We start from the raw sequence: 26,328 nt of genomic DNA, 5'->3' as shown, positions 1-26,328 counted from the left end.
TGTGTGTGGGTTTGTGTGTGTGTGGTGGACGATGACGGGTACCATATCACCGTACTATTCACATTCAACTGGATATATTTTACTTGCATCACTATTTACAATTGCTGGAAATTACATTTTTTTCAACTACTTAAACATTTTAGACAGCTGCTTGACGTGCAAATCCAGAGTGGGGCAGGGTGGGGTGGGGATGGGGCGTGGGTGCAGACGCTTGGGCAGCGCCAGTTTCGTTGAGTCCCTTGGCAGCGGCCGCTGTGGCCCAGAGAGTAGGAAGCAGTTCCTGTCTCACGTCCACCTCTCGGCAATATGTGAGACCTGTACAAGAAACCCTTTCTGTCTCAGTCTAGCTCATCTGTAAAGCTGGGAGACTACTGCCTTGCGGGGTTGGAAAGAAAAGAGAGAACGTCTGCGAAGCGGGAGCGCTGTTGTCAAGTGCAAGCAAAGGAATCCCGACCCAAGGCAACAGGACTGGGGGTGACTCTGTCGGTTCTCCAAACTCCCTGGCGCCTGACCCACCTCGCGGTGGACAGTGCGGAAGGGTCCCCTGGCCATCCCAGCCCTGCCCCGCCCCCGCCGCGTTTCCTCGCGCTGCTCCGCCCCGGCTGTGGGGAGGTGCAGCGGCTCCTGCAACCCGGAACCTTTCCACACGCTTGCTGGCCCCGCGGAGCCTCCGGCGGAGCAGGTATGCTGCAGGGGCTGGCCTCAGTTCTTGCCCGAAGCCGCCTCAGGGCCATGAGGAAAGGGGAGGAGTGTCCGTCCTGGGCGGTAGGGGCGTCCCAGAGGAGGCCTAGCTTCCCGGGCTGCGGGGGTGGAGCGTCGCGGGCGCGTCGGGCTCCATGGCAACGCTCCACCCGCTGAGCTCGGTCCTGGTCACCTTCCAGCTTCCGCCTCCGGGGGCGGCCCTAGGGGAGATGGAATTTTCCTAGACTTGGGGGCTTTCACCCTCTGGTGCCACTTGGGCTGGAAGGTCTCGTGCCCTCAGTTCCCGGCTGGTTACCTCCGACCCCAAGTCCGCATCCGTCTCTCTCAGAACCCGGTCCTCGGGTGTCTGCAGCCTCCCCTGGCTGTGGAGCTGATTTCCAGTCCCCTGCAACCCAGTGGTACCCACTTACTACCCTGACATTATTCGAAAACAACCCCCCTGCCCACCCCATTAAAAACAACAGCGACAATAAAACTGTATTATGCCTTAACTGTAGCATAAAGGGGAAATAGAAGGAAAGCAATAAGAAAGTACATATTTCAATCTGAAAATGCTTGGCACTACTGCCCTTGAAGAAGTAGAGAAGTAGCCAGTAGTCGCGCCTGGACAGTCGCCGGAACCTGAGGGCAGCAAAGACAGATTGTTAGGTCTCCGGGACCAGGAGCAGCGTGGCCGGTGGAGGGCGTGATTTTCCAAGATGGTGAACAGTTCTTGGTAAACCTCTAAAGCAAAGTGCAATCAAGCCTCGATTTACATGTAGTTGCATTCCTAGGGAAAAAAATCAGTGCTCATTAAAACTGTGCAAAAATACTTAGCATTTCCATGTAAAATGGAGTTTGGTTCTAGCCACAGATTATTACAAACAGATTTTTCCACTCACATGAATTATAGGAAGACTCTCCAAGGTGGTAGGGCCGCAGGGTAATCCTTTATTGTGCGGGACCGTCTCTCGAATGGCAGAATCCTAGCATGCCTCTGCTTCTGGAGGAAACAGCATCCCCACCCTCATAATATTTCCAAAATTGCCCCTAGGGGGCAGTACGTTCCCACTAAGAAACGCTGGACTGTAAAAGTACACAGGTTTAAGGGCATACCGGGTATATAGTATCTTTCATTCTCAGAGCAAACTTGCAAAACAGGTATTGTTATTCCATTTTAGAAATTAGGAAAGTAAGGTTTTTCCAGATTAAGTGACTTACCCAAGAACACAGGGCACAAGTGTATCAAAGCTGAGCTATGACCCATGTCTGACCGAGAAACTGTCTCATTTCAGTTGTTACCTGTGGCCACAAGGTAAGTTATTTGTCTGTCTTGGCAAGGCTGGTAGGAAAGTTTTAGCAAAGTGAGTTCTTTAACACTTTAGTCATCAATTTTCTGACTTTATTAGTCTTTATGAGACATGTGTGATACATTCACATTACTGTAATTCCAGGAACCTCAGCCCATCCGAGACCATGGATAAGTACGATGTGATTAAGGCCATCGGGGAAGGTGCCTTCGGGAGAGCATACTTAGCTAAAGGGAAATTGGATAGCAAGCATTGTGTCATAAAAGAGATCAATTTTGAAAAGGTAAAGTTAAGAAGTTCAAATTTCTGTCAATTTTCAGTGGGATATTCAGCTGGCTTTTAATCCAATATAAACAGGGAGTTTGTATCTTTTTATAATTACAAATTTTAAGCCATAATTGATTTTTGTTAATTCAGCCTCCTAAGTCCCTTGTCCAAACAGCAACCGATGATCTTATTTTTAAAAAGAGGCTGGATGCAGTGGCCTGCCCTGTAATCCCAGCACTTTGGATGGCCAAGGTGGGAGGATTGTGTGAAGCCAAGAGTTTCAGATAGCCTGGGCAACATAGCAAGACCCCGACCCTACCCCCAAAAAAATTTTTTTAGTGAAAATAGAAAATAAGATCACATCTCTGTGGCTCCTATGACCCTCCTTAGGGTGCCCTGCAAGGCCTTGTGAGATGCCACCCTCCTTTGTTGCCCCAACTTCTCTGGTGCACTTCCTCTCCCCTTATTCAGGTCCTCTACAAAGTATTTTCTGCAAACATCCTAGCTAGGGTAGCCCCCTCAACCACAGTCACACCTCATCACCTTATCACACTACCCTGGTTTTTTTTCTTTTTCTTTTCTTTTTTTTTTAAGATAGAATCTCTGTCTGTCACCCAGGCTGGAGTACAGTAGCATGATCTCTGCTCACTGCAACCTCCAGCTCTGGGATTCAAACAATTCTCCCACCTTAGCTTCCTGAGTTGCTGGGACTACAGGTGCATGCCACCATGCCTGGCTAATTTTTTGTATTTTTAGTAGAGATGGGGGTTTCACCATGTTGCTCAGGCTGGTCTTGAACTCCTGAGCTCAAGTGATCTGCCTGCCTTGCCCTCCCAAAGTGCTGGGATTAAAGGCATGAGCCACTGCTGCTGGCCTGGTTTATTTTCTTACTAGCATGTATAATGCTCTGCAGTTACTTTGCTGTTTTACCTATTCACTTGTTTATTATTTGTCTTCCTCAGTATGCAGAACAGTTCCTGACACATAATAGGTACTAAAGAAATTTGTTGAGTGCACTGAATGAATAGAGGAAAATCACATGTAACTTTTTGTCTAATGATTTTGGAAAATAAATATAGCTAATTAAAAATTAATCATTTTTGCTAACTCCACCTTAGTGTTTATGTCACCCTCTTTAGTGATATGTTCATTTCAAAATATATTGTTACATAACAAATAAATTGTTTTTAGAATTAATTTTAAGGCAAGTCTTGTTGGTCAGATTCTAGAGAATTTATAAATGAGAGTAACATAAAAAGTTCCATACAGAGTGTGTGCAAAATGTACCCAAGTTACACCATGTGAATATACTTAATGCTATTGAATTGTGCACTTAAAAATGGTTAAAATGATATAAATTTTATTTTACCACAAAAAAAATTGTAAGAAATCCTACCCAAACTTAAAGTTCATAGGTAGATGACTGACTTCCAGGGATAATAATTTATTTCCCAAAATAGGTCTAATTTTTTTTTCTTTTGAGATGGAGTGTCGCTCTGTGGCAGGCTTGAGTTCAGTGGCACAATCTCAGTGGCTCACTGCAACCTCTGCCTCCCCAGTCCAAGCGATTCTTCTGCCTCAGCCTCCTGAGTAGCTGGAACTATAGGTGCACTCCACCATGTCGGCTAATTTTTGTATTTTTAGTAGAGATGTGGTTTCATCATGTTGGCCAGATGGTCTTGATTTCTTAACCTTGTGATCTGCCTGCCTTGGCCTCCCAAAGCGCTAGGATTACAGACGTGAGCCACTGTGCCCAGTCCATCTTTTTGTGAATCCATGGCATGTTCATAATAATGTCCTCTTATTCTAGTGGCTCGCCATAGCTTCCTTACCTGACATTATTCTGCTCACTCTCTTTTGTTTATCTGACTGCTCCTCCTTAGGCTTATCTCTCTATTCAACCTTTGTGTGTCTCCAACGATGTGTCCTTTCCTGACCTTCTCTTTCTGTACATTGTCACCTAAACTGCCCCACTTCAGTGTTTACCACTAAGCAGATCACTGCTAAGTCTCTGTCTCTACCCCTGACATCTTTCAGTGCCCTAGTTCTGCATTTCTTCTGCCAGCTAGATAATTTTAGGTAATGTCTGTGTTAGTATTCTATTGATGTGTAGCATATTACTCCAAACTTAGTGGCTTAAAGAATAAACATTTGCTACCTCGGAGATCTTGTGCATCAAGAATTTAGGATGACAATCACTGAGACCACCTTGGAGGCTAGGTATCACAATTGTACCCCGAAACAAGTATTACTAGCAATTCTTCATTGTTGTAAGCAGACCCACTTCACCTCCTATGTGCTGCGCTGTGGTAATGTCAACAATGTGTTTATGGTAGCCAGGCTCAAAACCTTGGGGTCATATGTGAGCTTATTCCCTCTCCACATTCAGTCATTTGCTGAATGCTGTTGACTCTTTCTCTACCCTGAAGTTGCTGCAGTCCTTTTGTCGATGCCTTGGGTCACTTGGATCCTTCAGTCACTTTCTCATGGCTCCAGCCCAATTTTGGCAATGCCCCAGCCATGCCCCTAAACCTTCACTGGGACAGAGGCTGTAGAGGAAGAGTTGCCTAGGTTTGACTACATAAATTAGAAAATGTTTGTATGTCAAAACAAACACTATAAATAAATTAAAAGAAAACTGAAAAGGTGCCCAAGTATTGACTTAATGGTGTTAGCCTTTTAGTAAATCAATAAAAAGATAAAATCCGTATATGAAGTCATCATACAAAAATTTGAAACTCATTAGAAAACTAAGAAATTAGGAGCTTATTCAAAGGAAAACCCCATTAACAGTTAGAAAACAAATGTCCAACAGTAGGTAATTTGTTAAGCAATTTATAAAAAACTAAGTGGCTGTTAGCAGTCATGTTGTAGGTGAAGCTGACATGGGAAAATTTCAATGTCTGCAGTGTTTGAGAAAATAGTAAGAATAAGGTGATAGAATCTTTGTAAAAATATATATATTTTCCATGTATATGTATACCTACAAATATGTTTATATAGGTACAAAGAAAAAAGACACACCAGATTGTTATTATTGAGAAAGAAAGTGGCGTTTACCTTGTACATTTTTTTGAGACAGTTTCATTCTGTGGCCCAGGCAGCAGTGCAGTGGCATCATCATAGCTCACTGTAACCTTGAACAAGCCATCCTCCTGCCTCAGCCTCCTGAGTAGATAGGACTCCAGGCATGCGCCACCATACCCAGCTAATTTTTAATTTTTTTTTTTTTTTTTTTTTGAGACGGAGTTTCGCTCTTGTTACCCAGGCTGGAGTGCAATGGTGCGATCTCGGCTCACCGCAACCTCCGCCTCCTGGGTTCAGGCAATTCTCCTGCCTCAGCCTCCTGAGTAGCTGGGATTACAGGCACGCGCCACCATGCCCAGCTAATTTTTTGTAGTTTTAGTAGAGACGGGGTTTCACCGTGTTGACCAGGATGGTCTCGATCTCTTGACCTCGTGATCCACCCGCCTCAGCCTCCCAAAGTGCTGGGATTACAGGCGTGAGCCACCGCGCCCAGCCTTAATTTTTTTTAGAGACAGGATCTTGCTATGTTGCCCAGGCTGGCCTCAAGTGATCCTCCTGCTTTGGCCTCCCAAAGTGCTGGGATTACAGTTATGAGCCACTGTGCCTAGCCTGCCTTGTGCTTTTATATTGTTTCATTCTTCAGAGAAGTTTGAGATCCTCTCTGATTTACTCCAAAATTACAGCTCCCATTACATACCCTACTTTTTTTTTCCACACTCCAGCCTCTGCATTTGCTTACAGGGCTGCTTCTCCCAAGGTCCCTTCCTGCGGATCTCCCAGCGTCAAGATTCCACTTGTTCAAGGCTGAGCTTCACCATATCTCGAGAATCCCCCCACTCTAAAGAATTTCTCCTTCTCTGTAAACCTGCATAATTTTTATTGGAACCTCTGTTAGAGTCCTGACTGCTTTCTTTCTAGACATGCTTTGTCTGTTTATTTTATGCCTTCTCCTTGTTATTTAGCTGGAACATGTTCTGTGAGGGCAGAGTCCATGTGCGATTCGTGCTGGTATTCCACACAGCACCTAATACTAATGCTTGGTGCAGTCGATATTCAGTAAATTCTTATTGGATAGATGATTCACTGGACAGGTGCTTCCTGGCCCTCTTACTCTATTGTGAAGCTGGTATATACTTAGGAATTATAAACCCATTTTAATTCTTTGTAAAGAGAAACTATTTGAGAGGTGACTCTCCATAAAAATACACATTACTTCATTTCATAGCATCTCTCCTATTCTTTAGTATAATCAAAAATTGACTATATTTTTCTAATAGAGCACCAATTTTTAAATAGCTTTCCTCATGAACTACTCTTGTCACCATGCCATAAATAAGTAGAATCTTATGTTAGCCCTCATTATTCTTGTTTTTCCATATCTTTGTTATCAAATTTGCCAATAACGTGTCACAACAGTAATATTTATTACTTCTTTCTTCCTATATACTCTCATGAAGTTTTTCATTACTTCTTATCTAAATAAATGTACATTTCTTTTCTCTAATGCCTCCCTACTTTCTACACTAGACCCAATAACTAAATTGCTTATTTTCTTACATGTACCAAAAAGATTATGTTTTCTCTCATCATCCTACATTATCAAGCATGTTCTTTTCCTTCTGGGCTCATATCAAAGTGTTTTATCTTTCCTTGATTATGAAAATAAAAATGTTCATTGTAGAAATTTTGAAAACAACCAAAGACCAGAGAAAAATAAAAATAGTGTATAACCTCTTTCTTAATCACTATGAACATTTTCCTGAATTTCTCTGTAGACTATTTATTATGTATAGTATACTTTATAAGTTATTAGAGTGATTGATGTCATGGTGGATATACTCTTTTTTTTTTTGAGATGGAGTTTGTTGTGTCACACAGGCCAGAGTGCACTGATGTGATCTCAGCCCACTGCAACCTCTGCCTCTCAGGTTCAAATGATTCTCCTGCCTCAGCCTCCAGAGTAGGACTACAGGTGTGCACCACCATGACTGGCTAATTTTTGTATTTTACTAGAGACAGGGTTTCAATATGTTGACTAGGCTGGTCTTAAACTCCTGACCTGTGATCCTCCTGCCTTGGCCTCCCAAAGCACTGGGATTATAGATGTGAGCCACCACACCCTGCCCAGATATACTTTTTTTCAATAGTATTTTACATTAGGAATATATCGTGAATATTTCCTCATGTCATTCAATATTTTTATGTAACAAAATGTTGTCATATAATGATATTAAATGTTCACACTAATGATAAAGGGACCACCTTCCAGGGTGTCCATTATATGTCACACCATCCTGGGTGTTTCATATATATCAACTCAATGTAATCCTCACAACCACCCTAAAATGTAGCTCTCATTACTCTCACTGTACAGGTGAAAGGGCTGAGGCTAAAGAGGTTAAGCAGTTAGCTCCAGGATGCACAGTCATCAGCAGATCCATCTAAGTCTTTCTCTGCTCTTTCCACACTAACACATTACCTCCCTTGATTTTTAATGACTGCATAGTATGGTAGCAGGTTAAAACTACCATAATTTAGCTGGGCATGCAAGTGCCCGTAGTCCTAGCTATTCCAGAGGAAGAGTGGGAAGGATCCCTTGACCCCAGGAGTTCAAATCCAGCTTAGACAACATAACAGAACTCTGTCTTAAGAAAAAAAAAAAGCCAGCAAAACAATCCTTGCAATTTATTTAACTCTTTTTCCATTTTCAGATAATTATATTGTTGGTTGTTTTTCTTGGCTATGATTCAGTAATATTTAATATGTAAAGTATGATTCATTTTTATTAAACAACACTATATATATATACTTATCTACATATGCATGAAATAAAAAGCTCCAACTATTAACAACAGTTGTCCCTAGGGAATATAGTATTAGGTTGACGCAAAAGTAATTGCATTTTTGCCGTTCAGAGTGAGGTTACCACCTATGGACTTTCATCTATGGGCTAGATGAGAAAGAGGGAAGGAAGTTTCACTTTTACCTTATTCACTTCTATTTGACTTAAAACAAGTACGCATTATTAGGGTAACTTAAAAACTAGCAATAAAACACTGCAACAAAGGCTTTTGTATGAGAACGCTTCTGTACACTTTTTATTATCTTCTTTGAATAAGTTTCTAGAAGAATTAGTAAGTCAAAAATAGAAACATTTCACTCATGCCTGTAATCCCAGCACTTGGGGAGGTTGAGGCAGCTGGATCACTTGAGGCTAGGAGTTCGAAACCAGGCTGGGCAACATGGTGAGACCCCTCTCTACTAAAAATACAAAAAATTAGCGGGGTATGGTGGTGCTTGCCTGTGGTCCCACCTACTCAGGAGGGTGAAGTGGGAGGATCACTTGAGCTCAAAGAGCGGAGGTAACAGTGAGCTAAGATCGTGCCTGAGCCCTCCACCCTGGGTGATAGAGCAAGACCTTGTCTTAGAAAAAGGAACACTTCTTCAACAGGATACAGACCGCCCCCCCCCCGCAAAAATGAGCATTTTAAAGGTTCGTATAATGTATTGTAAAATTGCTTTCCCAGAAAGATTTTGTCAATTTGTGTAGTTTTACCAGAAATAAGTGAGTGTCCATTTTGCTACTTTTTGGCCAATAGTGGCTATTGACATTCTTCTCATCTTTGCCAATTTCATACATGAAATATTATATTACATTTTGTTTTAGTTTTTATTCCCTTTTTTTTTGAGATGCTGGAGTGCAGTGGCATGATTTTGGCTTACTGCAGCCTCCACCTCCCAGGTTCAAGAGACTCTGATTCTCCTGCCTCAGCCTCCTGAGTAGCTGGGACCACAGGTGTGTGCCACCATGCCTGGCTACTTTTTTGTATTTTTAGTAGAGATGGGGTTTTGCCATGTTGGCTAGGCTGGTCTTGAACTCCTGGCCTCAAGTGGTCTGCATGCCTCATTTGGCTTCCCAAAGTGTTGGGATTACAGGCATGAGCCACCACATCTGGCCATATTTTGTTTTAGTTTTTATTTCTTTGATTACTGCATGAGGTTGGATATTTTTTCTATCAGCCATTTTTATTTCTCTTGTTTTTTTCGAGTTGACTGTTCTTGTACTTTGCTCTTTTTCTATTGGGGTATTTACCTTTTTAAAATTATTTGCCATCAATTTATATATTATTATAAATATAAAATCTTTGTCATATGTGTTACAAATATTGTAGCCTAACCATTTGTTTGCATTTTAATTTTGTTTATAATATTCTTTTGAATAAATAGTAGTTAGGAATTTTTTAAGTTGCTAAATCTATCCAGCTGGTAGGAGTAATTCAGCTGTTTTGTTTTGAAATGCCTATGTACTGACTATACAATTTAAATTGGGGCAGGAAACACTGAAGCTTAGAGAGGTTAAGGAACTTACTGAAGGATCCTTCAGCTGGGATGCAGTGAAGCTAGAATTGAGAACATTAATTTAAAAAAAAAATTCTTAAGTCTAAATGAGAATGTGAAATTTGGCCAATGTTGAAGACTTCCAATGGGTGGAGGTCCCATGGACACCAGAAAGGAGGGGCAGTCAGGGGCTGGAAGTCAGGGTAGAAATGACAAGTCAGCAAAGCATCAAGAGTGAGAAAGAAAAAGTAGAAATGAGGCGTGACCACTGGTACTGGCACCGCACCCCTTGAAAAGTATCGTCTATAGATGAGAAGTAGAACAAGAAAGAACAGCTAGATACATCTAAAGTGAAGCCACACAAGACAATTTCTATTTGAAATTGAAAAATGTAGTCATCTTAATACAAAATTTTACTGGTCCGATTTCTGTATAAAAACAGGCATATGATATATAAAAATCTGGCATATGACACATTTTCTTTTTTTAGATTACATTTGTTTCTTCTCAGCAGTGATTACTCCTGGAATGTTGCATTTTTATAAAGAATTTTGTTGCTCCTGAAAGATAGATATTAAAATACCTTTCCTCCATATGGCTAGATAATGAACACAGTACCACCAGTCCAACTTTTAATATAGCAAAACTTCACCGGAAGTATTTATTTTCTTGATGATGATTGTTGATGAACCATTGATTAGATATAGGGTACTCTGCTAATTCTAGAAATGTTTCCTGCCATTGAAAGATCATTTTCAAAGTGACATTAAAAAGCCAGTGACATTCTAGAGAATTTCAGATGGAAACGAGCAGAAAGCATGTTCTTGAAACCAAGTTACCTCTATAGACTACTCTGTCTCTTAATGTAATTTAGATGCCCATACAAGAAAAAGAAGCTTCAAAGAAAGAAGTCATTCTTCTGGCAAAGATGAAACATCCCAACATTGTAGCCTTCTTCAATTCATTTCAAGGTTTGATTTTTCTAATATTCTTTAAGTATATTTATAAAGCATAGGCATGTGGACATATGTAAAAAGATTTGTTCCTAAGGACTAAGTATAAATTAATTTTTGTAAATGTGTCATTTCCCCATTTACTCAATTTGCAGTTTGAGACATCCTTGTTATTTCCTCTTAAGTTTTTATAGACAGCTTTCTTATGTTTTCTTGTTTTTCTGCCTATCCTTAATTCTCACTCTCCCAAAAAGTTAATGACAGTTTATTAGCTTCTTTGCTGTAGTAACAACATCCAAATGTAACTGACTAACAATAATACACACCCATTTCTCATTTACATTACATGCTAGCTATGGTGGGCAGGGGTCTGGAGTCTGGGGTCTGGGCTGAAGGAGCAGCTCAGATAGGGAGTTAGCTATTCTCATAAGCAAGAGAAGAGAGGAAGACACAGAGCCCACCACACTATCGCTCTCAAAGCCCTGCTGGGGTGTGTGTGTGTGTGCGCGTGCGGGCGCATGCAGGCATGCGTATGTGTGTTAAGGGGTACTCTGCTTACATGAAATCCTGCATATCCTTAGGCAACAGATGGGGCTGTGTAATCCTCTTACAGAGAGCCAGCAAACAGCCACACACCATAGCTTGGTACACTGCCTCATAGAGGGGGAGAACTTTAGGGAAGGAATTCTCTTCCTCTGTACACCTGAATACAATTCGCCTCCACCATCACTCTAGTCCAAGGTAAAAAATAAATAATATATGAAGGGGCATTGGTCAGACAGCATTCCTTCACTGAACTGATACTTACTGTGTGCTTACTATATGCCAGACATTGTTCTAAGTGTCAGGAATATAGCAGTGAACAAAGCAGATGAAAATCCCTGTTTTCATGAAGTTTATATTCTACTGGGAAGAGATAGACAATAAAAAGATATACAGTATGTCAGGTATGTCTTAAGATGTGACAGGGCTGTATGTGCTGACAGTTTTATGAGGGATCATTCCCCAGCCCAGCCCCCAGCACGGGGCTGTTTTAAGAGTGGTAAGTAGTTCATGGAGCAGAAGTGTTAACCTCAGTATCTTCAAGCATCATCAGTGGGGTAAAAGTTAGTAAATAAATAACTACAGCCACTGTGTCTCAAGCTTGTACACTGTGCAGGGCACTGTGTTCCTTACTGATTAAAACCACTGCATTCAAAGTAGTTCTGTGTGTATGACCCTTCTTTGGCTTCTGGGTATTTAAAAGAGCTCTTGGGAGGGACTTTTCTGAGGTCTTCCTGGGAGCAGAGCAGTACACATGGTCTGGAATTGGGTTACATGGAATAACTTTCAAGGAGAGCCACTGAATAAAGTGCCTGCATTCCTATCCATTGATTGTTGATAATGCTATAAGATGATCTTTCTCTTCTTTATTTTTATTTATTTATTTCTGAGACAGAATTTCGCTCTTTGTTTCCCAGGCTGGAGTGCAATGGTATGATCTTGGCTTACTGCAACCTCCGCCTCCTGGGTTCAAGTGATTCTCCTATCTCAGCCTCCCAATTAGCTGGGATTATAGGTACCTACCACTGCGCCTGGCTAATTTTTGTATTTTTAGTAGAGATGGAGTTTCACCATGTTGGCCAGGCTGGTCTCAAACTCCTGACCTCAGGTGATCCACTCACCTCAGCATCCTAAAGTGCTGGGATCACAGACGTGAGTCACTGCACCTGGCCTTCTTCTTTATTTTTTTTTTTTAGGTTATTACTGTGACTCTCTGGCTAACTCCTACTCATCTTCAAGCCTTTTCTGAACCCACAATTCAAATTACAGCTCCCTTTGCTTCTCTTCCACAGCAGTTGTACTTATGTATATCTATTTATATGTTTGAATTTGTTTCATAGTTGTCTCCCTTTACATAGTAAACTTAATGAATTTGGGGACTCCATCTGTTTTACTCAGCACTTGATCCTTGGCATCTAGCACGCACTGGCTGCTCAATACATGCCTACCGAATGAGCGAATGGACTGGACCACTTTTAAAGACTGAAGTATTTCCTTATACCATGTGAGATCGATTTTTGAGGACAGTTTGCTACTGGAAGCTTTTGCAAAACTCAGATCATTTTTACAGTATAAATAACCTCTGCTATGTTTGTTGATACTACAAGTTTACATTTTCTTATGATTCTTTTTAAGTAGAGCACCTCTGTGTTTAGGAAATCTAGAGCTATTATGATGCCTTTGAGTTTGCTTGGCAGGTTGCTGGGACTTGAACCACTGAGCTTATTTGAAAGCCTCAGAGGCTTTCAAAAAATGTCTTTTAGAAAGTATAGGTAACGGCTTGTTTACCTGCAAATGGCTTATCTCTCTCTGATCGTAACAATCATGGCACTAATGTTTGTCTGTAGAAAATAGGATGTTTTTATTGGTTTGAAGACACATAGGAAAAATAATGAGAATGTAGTGGTATTTTCCTAAGACTAAATTAATTCCATTTAAATTTCGTCAATAAACATTCATTAAGTGTCTGTTATATGCCGGGCATGTTCTAGGTCTTGGAAACATGTCAGCAAACAAAATAGGCGAAAATCCCCACACTATTGTATTTGTTTTCTATTACTACATAGCAAATGAACACAAATGTAGTGGCTTAAAAACAACACCTATTTATTATCTCTTGATTTCTGTAGGTCAGAAACCTGACGTTGGCTTAGCTGGAGTCTCTGCCCAGAGTCTCACCTAGTTGAAATCAAGGTGTCAGCTGGGACTATTACCTGTGACTCATGGTCCTCTTCCAGGCTCATCTAGGTTGTTACAGATTTCATTTACTTACAGTTGAGGTAATTGGATCATGGCTCACTGCAGCCTTGAACTCCCCCTCAAGTGATCTAGCTGTGGCCTCCCAAAGTGCTGGAAGCACTGAGCCTGGCCAGAAAGAACTTTTTCACATTTGTTTAATCACAGAGTTTTATTTTATATTACTCTTGCACACACATAAAAATATATATATATAAGCAAACAAAGTTGGTTAAGGTATTCCCAAAATTATGCAGGCAGTGAATTCCAAAATTATGCAGACCCATCCAGCCTGCTGGGCCTATAGCAATTGATTGGAAAATGCCAATGTTTGTAAGAAACAATCTTGATTTTGTTTGTTTGTTTGTTTGTTTTGAGATAGGGTCTCACTCTGTTGCCTAGGCTGGAGTGCAGTGGTGTGATTACAGCTCACTGCAGCCTTGAACTTCTAGGCTTAAGTGATCTCCCACCTCAGTTTCCTGAGTACTATGACTATAGGCATGCACCACCACACCCGGCTAATTTTAGTAGTTTTTTTTCTTCCTTTTTTTTTTTTTTTTTTTTGAGACGGAGTTTCACTCATGTTACCCAGGCTGGAGTGCAATGGCGCGATCTCGGCTCTCCGCAACCTCCGCCTCCTGGGTTCAGGCAATTCTCCTGCCTCAGCCTCCTGAGTAGCTGGGATTACAGGCACGCACCACCATGCCCAGCTAATTTTTTGTATTTTTAGTAGAGACGGGGTTTCACCATGTTGACCAGGATGGTCTCGATCTCTTGACCTCGTGATCCACCCACCTCGGCCTCCCAAAGTGCTGGGATTACAGGCTTGAGCCACCGCGCCTGGCCGTAGTTTTTTTTTCTTTATAGAGCCAGGGTTTCACCATGTTCCCCAGGCTCGTCTCAAACGCCTGAGTTCAAGCAATCCACCTGCCATAACCTTGGCCTCCCAAAGTGCTGGGATTATTGGCAAGAGCCACTGTGCCAGGCCTTTGATTTTTTTTAATGTGCATTTTAGAATGAGTTATAATAATTGTTTAATAAATGTTGGAACCTGACAAATGAAAAGGTTAGCCAGGTGTGGTGGCTCACACCTGTGATCCCCGCACTTTGGGAGGCCAAAGTGGGTGGATCATGAGGTCAGGAGTTTGAGAACAGCCTGACCAATATGGTGAAACCCCATACTACAAAAATACAAAAATTAGCCAGGCGTGGTGGAGCATGCCTGTAGTCCCAGCTACTTGGGAGGCTGAGGCAGGAGAATCACTTCAACCTGGGAGGTGGAGGTCACAGTGAGCAGAGATGACACCACTGACTCCAGCCTGGACAACAGAGTGAGACTCTGTCTCAAAAAAAGAAAAAAGGTTATTTAGTACCCTCAATTGTTTTGAGAGGTCAATGATACATGGGCTTTACAGGTCCAGAAACTACCGTCCTATAGTGGACCTTGCTTTCTCTTTCTGGGGTATCCTTTTTTGTTTTTTTTAATTATCAAATATTATACATCCTTTAGGAGTAAACACATCCCACCTCATAAATCTAAAGTGATCTCTCTCACCTCTGCTCTGAGTGCCTCTAAACTCTTACTGGCCTTATCATACATTCACATGACATTTATAGTATACTGTATTATTATGTTAATATGTATTCTTTGTTTCCCTCAATGAGATTGGAAGTTCCTTGAGAAGAAGAATTATTTGTTATACCTTTTATTCCCTCCTTCAGTGCTTACTTTTTAAGCAGATGGAAAATTTGAGAGCATAAATCATTTTTCCAGATACTTCCAATAAATATAAAATTAACAGTGGCTAATGGATAAAATACCTATTTTACAGCCAGATAATGCTAATTGACATAAGTTGTTTTTTTCTTTTTCTTTTTCTTTTTTTTTTGACACGCCCACACTGGAGTGCAGTGGTGCAATCTTGCACCTCCACCACCCAGGTTCGAGTAGTTCTCATGCCTTAGCCTCCTAAATAGCTGGGATTACAGGTGCACACCATCTCGCCTGGTTAATTTTTGTATTTTTAGTAGAGAAGGGGGCTTCACTGTGTTGGCCAGGCTGGTGTCAAATTCCTGACTTCAACTGATCCACCCACCTTGGCCTCCCAAAGTGCTGGGATTACGGGCTAAGCCAGTAGTTTCTTTAAGATGGCTCTGTCATGACAAATCTTGAGTCAGTCAGTTTCTTTCACCAAAAGCCAGTGTAAGGTTGAGTAAGCTGGAGGTTGATGAAAAGGAAATGAGATGAAATCCTTTCTCTTCTGTCTCATTATTCTGATTCTTTCATGGTTTTGAAATTGCTATCCCTTAATTGCTGTGGCAGACTTTTAATGACTGAGCTTCAGTGATAAAAAACATCAGTTCTCCTAAAACTAACACATTCCTGAAAATAACTGATCTCTAGATATTAGGGCATATCAGGAAGCATCTTCTTAGAACCCTTCCTGGATCTCCAGTCTGACTTGCATGCACTTTCTCCTCACCCTCCAGCCTGCAGACTTCTTCGCAGCAATCCTCACCCAGTGCTGAGGGAGCCCCAGCTAGACTTTACCTCCTTAACAGTAGGATGGATGGCTTCTTTGCTTTTTATTCCTACACAGCATTCCTTGTTTTTGCATGTCCTCAATAGAAGCTTGTTAATAAATGAATGGATCTGTGTCTTAAAGAAGAGACGTGGAAAAATTGAAATATGTGAAAGAAGATGCATGTTTTGCAAATTAGAACCAACCAAGGGTATATGCCAGGTTCCTGATATCCACGGGAAAGTTGGTTTAGGTTTTAAAGAGTAGGCTATCAAAAGATAGCTATTTGGTAAGAGATTCTGGCATTTAGTGGATACTACAGAGGAAAATGTTAGAAGAATTAACAATTGCTTATAAGCCCGATTTTATCGTGTCTGTTTTGTGTTTTGTTTTTTGTTTTTTTAATCCACTCAACAGACATTTAGGCCCTTTGATGTGCTAACTTCTGTTTTGGGTACAAAAGAATGAAGTGTGGACAAACAAGTTAGTTGAAGTCCTTCTTTTTTAACAAGATCCCAGCTGGTGGTTGGTTGGCTAATGAAAAAAGCTGGTTAAAGCAGAAAATCATCTCTTTTAGTCTATTCCAGCAGCTATAACAAATGCCATAAACCGGGTGGCTTATAAACAACAGAAGTTTATTTCTCCCAGCTCTGGAGGCTGGGAAGTGCAACATCAAGGTGCAGGCAGATTCAGTGTCTGGTGAGGATTCACTTTCTGGTTCATTGATGGTTTGTCTCTTTTTGTCTTCACATCGTGGAAGGGGAGAGGGTCTCTCTTGGACACCATTCTATTCATGAGGCTCCAGGTTATGTCTAGTCACTACAGGCCTCTCTAGTATGTTCAAGTACCTAGTCACCTTCCAAAAGCCCTACACTTCCTAATACCATCATCATGGGGGTTAGAATTTCAACATATAAATTTGGGGAAGACAAAGACATTTAGACCATAGCAATTATACAAACATATTTTAACATAAGAAGACATAATTATCCTTTGAGTGGAAATGGCTGGGAAAAAAAAAAAAGAAAATCTAAGGAAATTACAAGCATTTGTCAAAGGATAGTTTCTTTTCTTTAATATGGAGCAAGTATTTGTGGATAATTTGTCTATAATCCTTTTAGAAGTTTTCCAGTTGTATTTCATTCATCCCATTCAACATTTAGGTCAATAGCTATTTTTTTTTTAAACTACTCACTTTTACTGAGTCCTCCGAAATATTCAGCATAGCTCTTGGAAAATAATCACATCTTTCATTTTCTATTCATATTTCATCAGTTTATGTTACAATGACAAGAATAAATGGTATAAACATATTGGGTAAAAACACAATGATCTTGGTAGGATTCAGTTTAACTGGTAGGAGCAGAGGTACTTGGACATACTAGAGAGCCTTGCAGCCTAGTGATAACCTGGATGGGGCAATAGCAATGGAGAATGTCCTGTAATCTAGTGAGTGGTTTAGGCAGAGGTCAGTTATAAGAGTTTCTATTGTATTCAACAATGTAGTTGAATAAGTGCCATATAAATATGGCATTATGCCCAAATTCAAGAAGAGGCTGTTAATTCTTCCCAGGGTGTTATGAAAGAGTCACAGCTGCTATTTTTACAGCAGATTTCTAATCTCTCAAATGAATGTATTAATAAAAATAGCCAACATTTCTTAAACTCTTATTATGTGCAGGCATTGCTTTAAGCATCTGACATGGATTAATTCTTTTAATCTTTCCAGCAATCCAAAGAAGAAATTTCTATACTATTATTTCCATTTTACAGATGAGGTAATGTGGCAAAGAGAAATTAAAGTGACTTGTCCAGAGTCACAGAGCTAAGAAATAGAAATGGCATAGTGGGATTAGAACCCAGTCCATCTTGATTCCACAGCCAGAACATGACATGATGATAAATATCTGAAATCCTTCCAGCACCAAATAATTTCTTTTCTTACAGAGAATGGCAGGCTGTTTATTGTGATGGAATATTGTGATGGAGGGGATCTCATGAAAAGGATCAGTAGACAACGGGGTGTGTTATTTAGTGAAGATCAGGTAAAAACTTTGAATTTGCTTTTTAATTTTATGTATGTGTGGCGGGGGGAGAATTAAACCTGTAATGTCATAAGTAGACTATGTTGTTATAAAGCATGTGTTTTGGTAGAGAAATTCAAACCATAAAATAGTGGATCAATGTTCTTGGTAGATTCAGTCCAGAACAAGTTTCCAGTTGAACCTAAACTGAATTGTTTTTTAGAGAGTGAGATTTTCTTGAGAAAAGGTAGTCTGTTTGGACAATCTCATGTATGATGCATCTGAGATAAAACTTCATGATTAAAAAACAAATCTGAATGTGAGTGTTCCTTAGCCATTTAACATATGACATATTTATAGCTTCACTGTTTTCTCTTTAACAATTTGGTACTCTGTTTTAAAATAGATATCCCACTTTGCTAGTGAGGATAGAAGCTTGTCTTAGCCATGCCTATTTAGTTTCACTGGTTATTAAGAGGGGGAGACAAAAAATGAAGAATAATGTCCTCAATTCCTACTTTCTCTTTGCATAAACATATTTCTCTTCTATTCTCCAAGCCTCCTTGGAACCTTCTTGGGAGTGGTACTCATAAAGGAGACAGGTTTGTGTGTGTGGAGAGGAATCTGAATTAGTGCCTGTGTAATTGATGGTAATTGTCGGCCTGCCATCTTTCCTTTGGCCATTTGTTTCTTTGTTCTAGTTTAGCATGTAAGAGCGTCATGCCCATATAATTTCCACTTAAAGTTGAATATTTTGAATATATGAAGGATTAAAGAATCAATATCTCTACTCTCTGTAACATTAATCAAGCATTCTTTGTATGCTCATTTATATTGTATATTAAATTCCATAGTCATAGAAGCTCTCCTTTCTTATCTAGGTATTATTTTGCCACATTTTATAAAAATGCTTCTCATGACAAAATTTTTAGTTATCTTTCTTTTTGTTAGGAATGAACTAAAATTACAACTGAAGATTAATATCTAGAATATAGCTTTATTCCTATTATTTTCCTCTTTCTGTATAATTTGGCAGACAAAGAACCAGTGAAATTTTAGAATAGTTTAAATAAATCTCTATAGGCATAGGACATATTTTCATAAAGAGGCTCATGGCCAACAAAGATAAAATAAAATCATGACTTAGAAATAAAATTAAACTTTAAAAGTAAAGTATTTATTGGTTTTATATTAGATATATAGACTTTTCATTACAATTCCTAATAACCTCACAGATCCCACATTTCTTCCTCCTTCTCTCCCTACCTCCTTCCACCGTAAAGGAAGAACCAGTGGTGCCCAGGTTATCAGGAAACAGGGCTGCTGTGTACTATTCCCGATGCAATTAGCATCCCAGGGTTAAGTAAGAAAAGAAGAAAATCATGAATGGCATGCCTCTTTCCCTTGCTTCTACTCATCGTTTTTTGCATGTGGAATTTCCCTTGATACCAGTGATATTTGGATTATTTTCTGTGCCTTCATTTTTCTGGTTGTAAAATGAAAATAGTAATATTATAAAGTGTATCTATTAACTTCATTCCTATAAATACAGATACACTATGTGTGTATGTGTATGTGTATGTGTATAACTTCTTTCGTTCTTTTTGCATGTTATCATGAAGACACTTTAGTGACTACCAGGCTATTCAGTGGCTTTGTTTTGTGTTCTCTCTATAGATCCTCAGTTGGTTTGTACAGATTTCTCTAGGACTAAAACATATTCATGACAGGAAGATATTACACAGGGACATGGACATAAAAACTCAGGTAACAGCTCTGAGAGAAGACTAAGAGAGAACTCTGATCTTTTCTTGAAGTGCCTCAAACAACATGACATTTTCTCCATTTATAGAACATTTTTCTTAGCAAGAATGGAATGGTTGCAAAGCTTGGGGACTTTGGTATAGCAAGAGTCCTGAATAAGTAAGTACTTTGAAAATAATTTTTTTTTCTATTCAAAATAGCCCAAGTATGTATTTTTAGGTATCATGGATTAAGAATATATTAAAATCTTGGTTGTCCAAATAATTTTAGGTAGCTTTATGGCAGTGCATTAAATCAGTCAGTTGGTACTTTGAGATTAAAATTCTCAAGATAAATTGTGGCATAATAGAATGATGTTGCTAATATTCTGTAGTGTGATTCCAGTTTATCAACTATGGGATGTGACTAATACGCATAAAGCTAGTGAGAATTTAGTCAAACAGGCAGGTTTACACTTCTTAATGAAAAAAATCAAACTCTGTAAAATATTTGAAATTTATTCTGAGCCAAATACGAGTGACCAAAGGCCCATGCCTGAGAACATGTGCCCAAGGTGGCTGGGCTACAGCTTGGTTTTGTACATTTTAGGGAGACACAAGACATCAATAAGATGTACATGGGTTTGGTCCAGAAAGGCAGGACAACTCAAAGCTGGGAGGAATGGGAGCGAGCTTCCAGGTCATAGATGGATTAAAAACTATTCTGATTTACAGTTGGTTGAAAGAGCTTATCTAGAGACCTGAAATCAATGGAAGGAAGTGTGTGGGTTAAGATAAGGGGTTGTGGAAACCAAGGTTTTTGTTATGCAGATGAAATCTCCAAGTAGCATGCCTCAGAGAGAATAGATTGTAAATGTTTCTTATCAGTCTTAAAAAGGTGCCAGACTCTTAGTTAATTTTCTCCTGGATCATGAAAAAGACTTGGAAAAGAAGGGGATTTTCTTCAGAATGTAGATTTTCCCTGTAAGAGGAAGCTTTGCAGGACTATTTCAAGATATGGGCAAAGAAACATGATGTGGAGTAAAATATTTTAATTTCTTTCAGGCCTTCTATCTGTCATGTGATGTTATGCTAGGGTCAGGCTGGACTTTGGTATCTTATTGCTACAAAGAGTCTGCTTTGTCAGTCTTAAGGTCTGTTTAATGTTAATGCTGGTCAACTGTGCCTGAATTCCAAAAGGGAGGAGAAAATAATGAGGCATGTCCGACCCTGCTTTCCATCATGGCCTGAACTAGTTTTTCAGGTTAACTTTGAAATGTCCTTGGCCAAAGGGTCCATGAGTTGTTTGGGGAGCTTAGAATTTTATTTTTGATTTACACACTTTCTAGCCAATAAATTGGTGCACCTGTTGGGAAGACAATTTGGTGGCAATATATATTAAGAGATTTTTAAATGTTCTATTTCTGGGAATTTGTTCCAAGGGAATAGTTTGAAATTTGGAATAACGTAAATGCCTAAATAATTGGAAAATGGTTAAATTTAATAAAACTTGGCATGGCCATGTACCTTGAATATATCATAAAAAACTTATGGTTTTGAAGACTTCTTGATAACTTTGTTATACTAAGTAAAGAAAATGGAATTCTGAATTTTAAATACATTGTGATCACAGTTATATAAAAAATATTGGTGGAAAAAAAGACAGGAAGGAAGTATATCTGAATTTTAACAATAGTTGTTTTGGGTGCTAAGATTCTGGGTAACTTTTTTTCCATTATTCATTTTTGTATTTTCTAAATTTTAAATCATGAGGTTGCAATTAGTTAATCTCTTACATCTGAGAGATTTTTATAGCATGACAATTTCATCTCTTTGTGGAGTCTTTAAGCCATAAAAATATGTTTTAATGTGTAATTTTTTGGGAGGTGAATTGTAATTTTAAAAATCAACTGATTTTGTTACTTTGTCAATATACAGTGTTTTTCTTCCTTCTAACATTTGTATGCATCAAATCTTGTGTTATCCATTTTCGCATTCTTCTTGCATGTCCATGTCTTAAGACTTCTCTTAAGACTTCATCTCAGGCCGGGCGCGGTGGCTCACGCCTGTAATCCCAGCACTTTGGGAGGCCGAGGCGGGTGGATCACGAGGTCAAGAGATCGAGACCATCCTGGTCAACATGGTGAAACCCTGTCTCTACTAAAGCTACAAAAAATTAGCTGGGCATGGTGGCGCGTGCCTGTAATCCCAGCTACTCAGGAGGCTGAGGCAGGAGAATTGCCTGAACCCAGGAGGCGGAGGTTGCGGTGAGCCGAGATCGCGCCATTGCACTCCAGCCTGGGTAACAAGAGCGAAACTCCGTCTCAAAAAAAAAAAAAAAAAAAAAAAAAAAAAGACTTCATCTCCACTAAAAAAACAATGCTAATTATTTAATATAATTTACTAGTTCCATGGAACTTGCTCGAACTTCTGTTGGAACAGCTTACTACCTGTCCCCAGAGATCTGTCAGAATAAGCCCTACAACAATAAAACGTAAGTTGCTGACTCTCAGTTTAAAAGTGTCAGTAAAATCTGATGGATGACACTGCATGAAGATTCCAGAAACTAAAATTCAAATCTCTTCTCTCTTTCTTATGGTACTTTTGTAATTTCATTTTCTTCATGTGTGAAATTGTTCCTGGACCAAACTGAGGGTTGGGCTGCTATTTCTTGTGTCCCAATAATGAGATGCAGATGAAGTAGGAAGGAAGTGAGTTTTTATTTCTGTAACCAGTTATAGGGAGGTTTGGAAATTATCACCAGACCAACTCAAAATTGCAAAGTTTTTCTGAGCTTATACACCTTTTAAGCTATATTTCTACATATAAGAGTGCATTCATTTAAGGACATAAGTGAGTAACTCCTTTTAATCTATAACTAAGGTTTGAGTCCTGAAGACCTTCTTGTGGAGCCTCAGTATGATTACTTAATCTAAATGGGTCTCCACAACTGTCATTATTATTGTTCTTATTAATTATTGTCAAGGGTTGCACAGCCAGTGTCTGACCAAAACGTGTACCTCTTTTTTTTTTTTTTTTGAGACAGAGTCCTACTCTGTTGCCCAGACGAGTGCAGCAGCCTGATCTCAGCTCACTGCAACTTCTGACTCCTGGGTTCAAGCAATTCTCCTGCCTCAGCCTCCTGAGTAGCTGGGATTATGCAGGTACCCACCACCATGCTCGGCTAATTTTTTTGTATTTTTAGTAGAGATGGGTTTTGGCCATGTTGGCCAGGCTGGTCTTAAACTCCTGACCTCAGGTGATCCACCTGCCTCTGCCTCCCAAATACTGGGATTATAAGCATGAGCCACTGTGCCTGGCCAACGTGTACCTTTATTGCTACACCATGCTGTTGAATATTATTATGTATAAATAACTATTGGGTATATACAATAGAAGATTCTCTGGTTTATGAAGCATGTTAGAGGAAATGAAAAATGTTTATGCTAATTTTAAATAGCAAGAGATAAAATTTCATATCAGTATGACCTTAAGTTTGTAAAATAAAAATCATTTTTGAAAAAGATAAGAAGGAGCTACACTTCTGAGTGGTAAAATTACACATATTTTCCCATGACTTTAGAACTTCCTATACCTTCCAGTTTTTGTTATGAGTAACATTATTTTGATAATAAGACAAAATTAAACAAACAAAAAAAAGAACTTGTTTTAAGTAACATGGCATCCCATTGAGTAACTGCAGTATCTGCTCATGGAAGATTAGTTGATGAAAACAATTTAGGGTGGACCATAGTGGTTCTTTTTTTTTGGTTTGTTTTTTTATTGACACAGGGCCTCACTCTGTCACCCAGGCTGGAGTGCAATGGTGTGATCATGGCTCACTGAAGCTTTGACCTCCTGGGCTCAGATAATCCTCCTGCCTCAGCCTCCCAAGTAGCTGGGACCACAGGCTTATACCACCATACCCAGCAAATTTTTAAAAATCATGATTTGGAGAGATGAGATCTAACTGTGTTTCTCAGGCTGGTCTTGAACTCCTGGGCTCAAGTGATCCTCCTGCCTCAGCCTCCCAAAATACTGGAATTACCCAGGAGCTTAGTGTTTCTGCAATTTAAAAACATTGTTTTGCTTCTTGGTATATTTGTTACTTTAACACTTTTAAGATTTGTTACTTTAGTAAGTTTTCTCTGATTTAGTATCATTTCTCCTTTTCTTTTCAGTTTGAGGGTAGCAACTTAACAGCAGCTGGTTCTCAAGATTTGTCAAGCACATTTTGCTCCAGTATCTTCAAGGTTTTCTCATAACCTGCATTCCTTGATATCTCAGCTCTTTAAAATATCTCCTCGAGATTGACCCTCCATAAATTCCATTTTGAAAAGGCCCTTTTTAGAGAATCTTATTCCCAGATATTTGACTCCTCAGGTGAGTTTTGAGGTGGCTGTTTGAATTTTGGCAGAGATTTTGGTTTGTAGGTCCTTGACACATGTGTTTAGTTTTAGGTCATTCAGGAAGAATTCAATCACATGCTTACATGCAAAGCAGGAGCGCCAGCTTCTCGACATCCTGGGAAGGTGGTCCAGAGTAAGTGTGACTTAGCTGTGCAATCAAAAGCATCTATCACACATGTGTCATGCAGAGAGTAATGCAAGGACATGTCGCCAAACATATGGAAAGTGGACATTCGAAAAATACAAGCAGTATAAGCAGGAGAAAAATCATCTTGTCAAATGGCAACTAGTGAGTGTGCCTGAAAGTTGTATATCTAGCTCATACATTAGCACCTTCCTTCTCATTAGTCAGGAAACCTTCATGAAGCAGAGGACATGCTGAGAGAGATGCTTGAAGAGGTTGAACCCAAACTTAACTTTTGTATAGGGAAGGGATAGAGTGGGAGAAGGTTACAGATAGACACAGATGATGAGATGAAACTTATTTTTCTAAAATAGGATAGACCGGCAATTAAGAATTCTGTTGCAAAGGACCACTGGAGCTGAAGTTAGGATCTTGGTGTCTAATCGGAACTGTTACTATGTGAAAGTGATGAAGTGCTCTGTGTCACGGGAGGGGTGCATTAAGGAAGAGAAAATTAATAATTCACTTGAAGCTGTGAAAGTCAAAGCCCCAGGATTTAGCCACAACTGAATGTCTAGACTTACAATATCAGGAGGAGCAGAAAACCTCTCAAAGAAATCCGTGATAGGGAAATGTTATCCATTGTGATAGAGGTGCTAAAATCGAGGAAAGTTAAAGAGAAAATGAATGAGCTTCTTTACCATTTAATTTGACTGATGTTGTATATCAGTCTAGATTGAGAATGTTCAGAAAATACATAAGTAGAGAATATGGGACAGTGTATTGTCCATGTTTCTAGTATAGGTAAGATAGGAGAACAAGAACAATTATTTTTTTATTGAGATCGGGTCTCGCTGTGTTGCCCAGGCTGGCCTCGAACTCTTGAGTTCAAACAGTCCTTCCACCTTGGCCTCCCAAATTGCTGGGATTACAGGTGTGAGCCACCTTGCCCAGCCCAAGAACAAATTTTGTTGGAGATAAAGAGAAACATTAGAAAATCTACTCATACCTTAATCCCAGCAGTTTGGGAGGCCAACGAGGGTAGATCACTAGAGGCCAGGAGTTTGATGCCAGTCTGGCCAACATGGCCAAACCACATGTCTACTGAAAATACAGAAATTAGCTGCATGTGGTGGCACATGTCTGTCATCCCAGCCACTCAGGTGGCTGAGGCATGAGAATGGCATGAACTTGGGAGGTGAAGGTTGTTGTGAGCTGAGACGCTGCCACTGCACTGTAGCCTGGGTGACAGAGTGAGACTGTCTCAACAACAACAAAAAGAGAGAGAGAGACAGATCTACTCATAAATTCCAAACAATGTGGCATGAATGGAGTGGCCTGATAATCCAAGCTCTGATGCCCAAATTTAATAACTTTTACTATTACCCCATACATGTTGTTTCTGTAAATGCTAACATTAATTTCTATTTTTCTGAAAAAAAAAAGTGATGTCATGTATTACTTGAAGTATGCAAAGGGACTCTGAAAAAATGGTTTTCTCCTTTTAAAGAAAATGCATATTTTTCAGCTGTGCTTCTCTGTCTGTAAAATATCTCTGGCTAAAAAGTAAACTTGCTGAAATGTAGCTTATGTTTATACTCTTACAAGTATCAGTATTAAAGGTGTACAATTTAAAAAAAATTGAAGCCATTTTATTTTGGTTAATTAAGAGTGCAAAATACAAAAAGTGAGATTCCAGTGAAAGTGCCCACCAAGATCTAGGATATCTGTGCCAATTAAAAGGAATGCTATATTGCATAGAAATGAATGGAGACCACCAGCTGGAGCGCAGAAGCCCATATCTGTAAGTCATTCTAAACCTGCCTTCGTGTTTTTTATATATACATATATGTGTAAAAAATATATGTGTGTATATATATGTGTGTGTGTGTGTGTATATGTGTGTGTGTGTGTATATATATATATATATATATATATTTTTTTTTTTTTAATTAAGACAGAGTTTTGCTAGGTTACCACCAGGCTGGAGTGCAGTGGTGCGATCTCAGCTCACTGCAACCTCCACCTCCTGGATTCAAGCGATTCTTCTGCCCCAGCCTCCTGAGTAGCTGGGACTACAGGCACGTGCCACCATGCCCAGCTAATTTTTGTGTTTTTAGTAGAGATGGGGTTTCACCATGTTGGCCAGGATG

At 39.7% G+C, this 26,328-nt stretch overlaps 1 protein-coding gene across 1 annotated transcript in view; it reads left to right on the top strand.

Annotated features, from left to right (window-relative positions):
* The first annotated feature begins 235 nt into the window (after positions 1–235).
* The window catches only part of NEK5 (NIMA related kinase 5), a 52,810-nt gene continuing 26,717 nt past the window's right edge, over positions 236–26,328 (top strand). Inside the window, 12 exon segments of the mRNA XM_037732549.1 lie at positions 236–682; positions 2,136–2,274; positions 10,498–10,594; positions 17,824–17,921; positions 19,578–19,667; positions 19,753–19,823; positions 22,050–22,136; positions 22,629–22,656; positions 23,824–23,841; positions 23,843–24,025; positions 24,103–24,184; positions 25,846–25,979. Of these exon segments, the coding sequence (XP_037588477.1) occupies positions 2,158–2,274; positions 10,498–10,594; positions 17,824–17,921; positions 19,578–19,667; positions 19,753–19,823; positions 22,050–22,136; positions 22,629–22,656; positions 23,824–23,841; positions 23,843–24,025; positions 24,103–24,184; positions 25,846–25,979 (1,005 nt within the window). The 5' untranslated portion in view covers positions 236–682; positions 2,136–2,157.

The sequence above is a fragment of the Cebus imitator genome, unplaced genomic scaffold, assembly GCF_001604975.1.
Source record: "Cebus imitator isolate Cc_AM_T3 unplaced genomic scaffold, Cebus_imitator-1.0 Scaffold453, whole genome shotgun sequence".
In the NCBI taxonomy this organism is placed as follows: domain Eukaryota; kingdom Metazoa; phylum Chordata; class Mammalia; order Primates; family Cebidae; genus Cebus; species Cebus imitator.
This window is presented reverse-complemented; position numbering and strand designations above follow the sequence as displayed.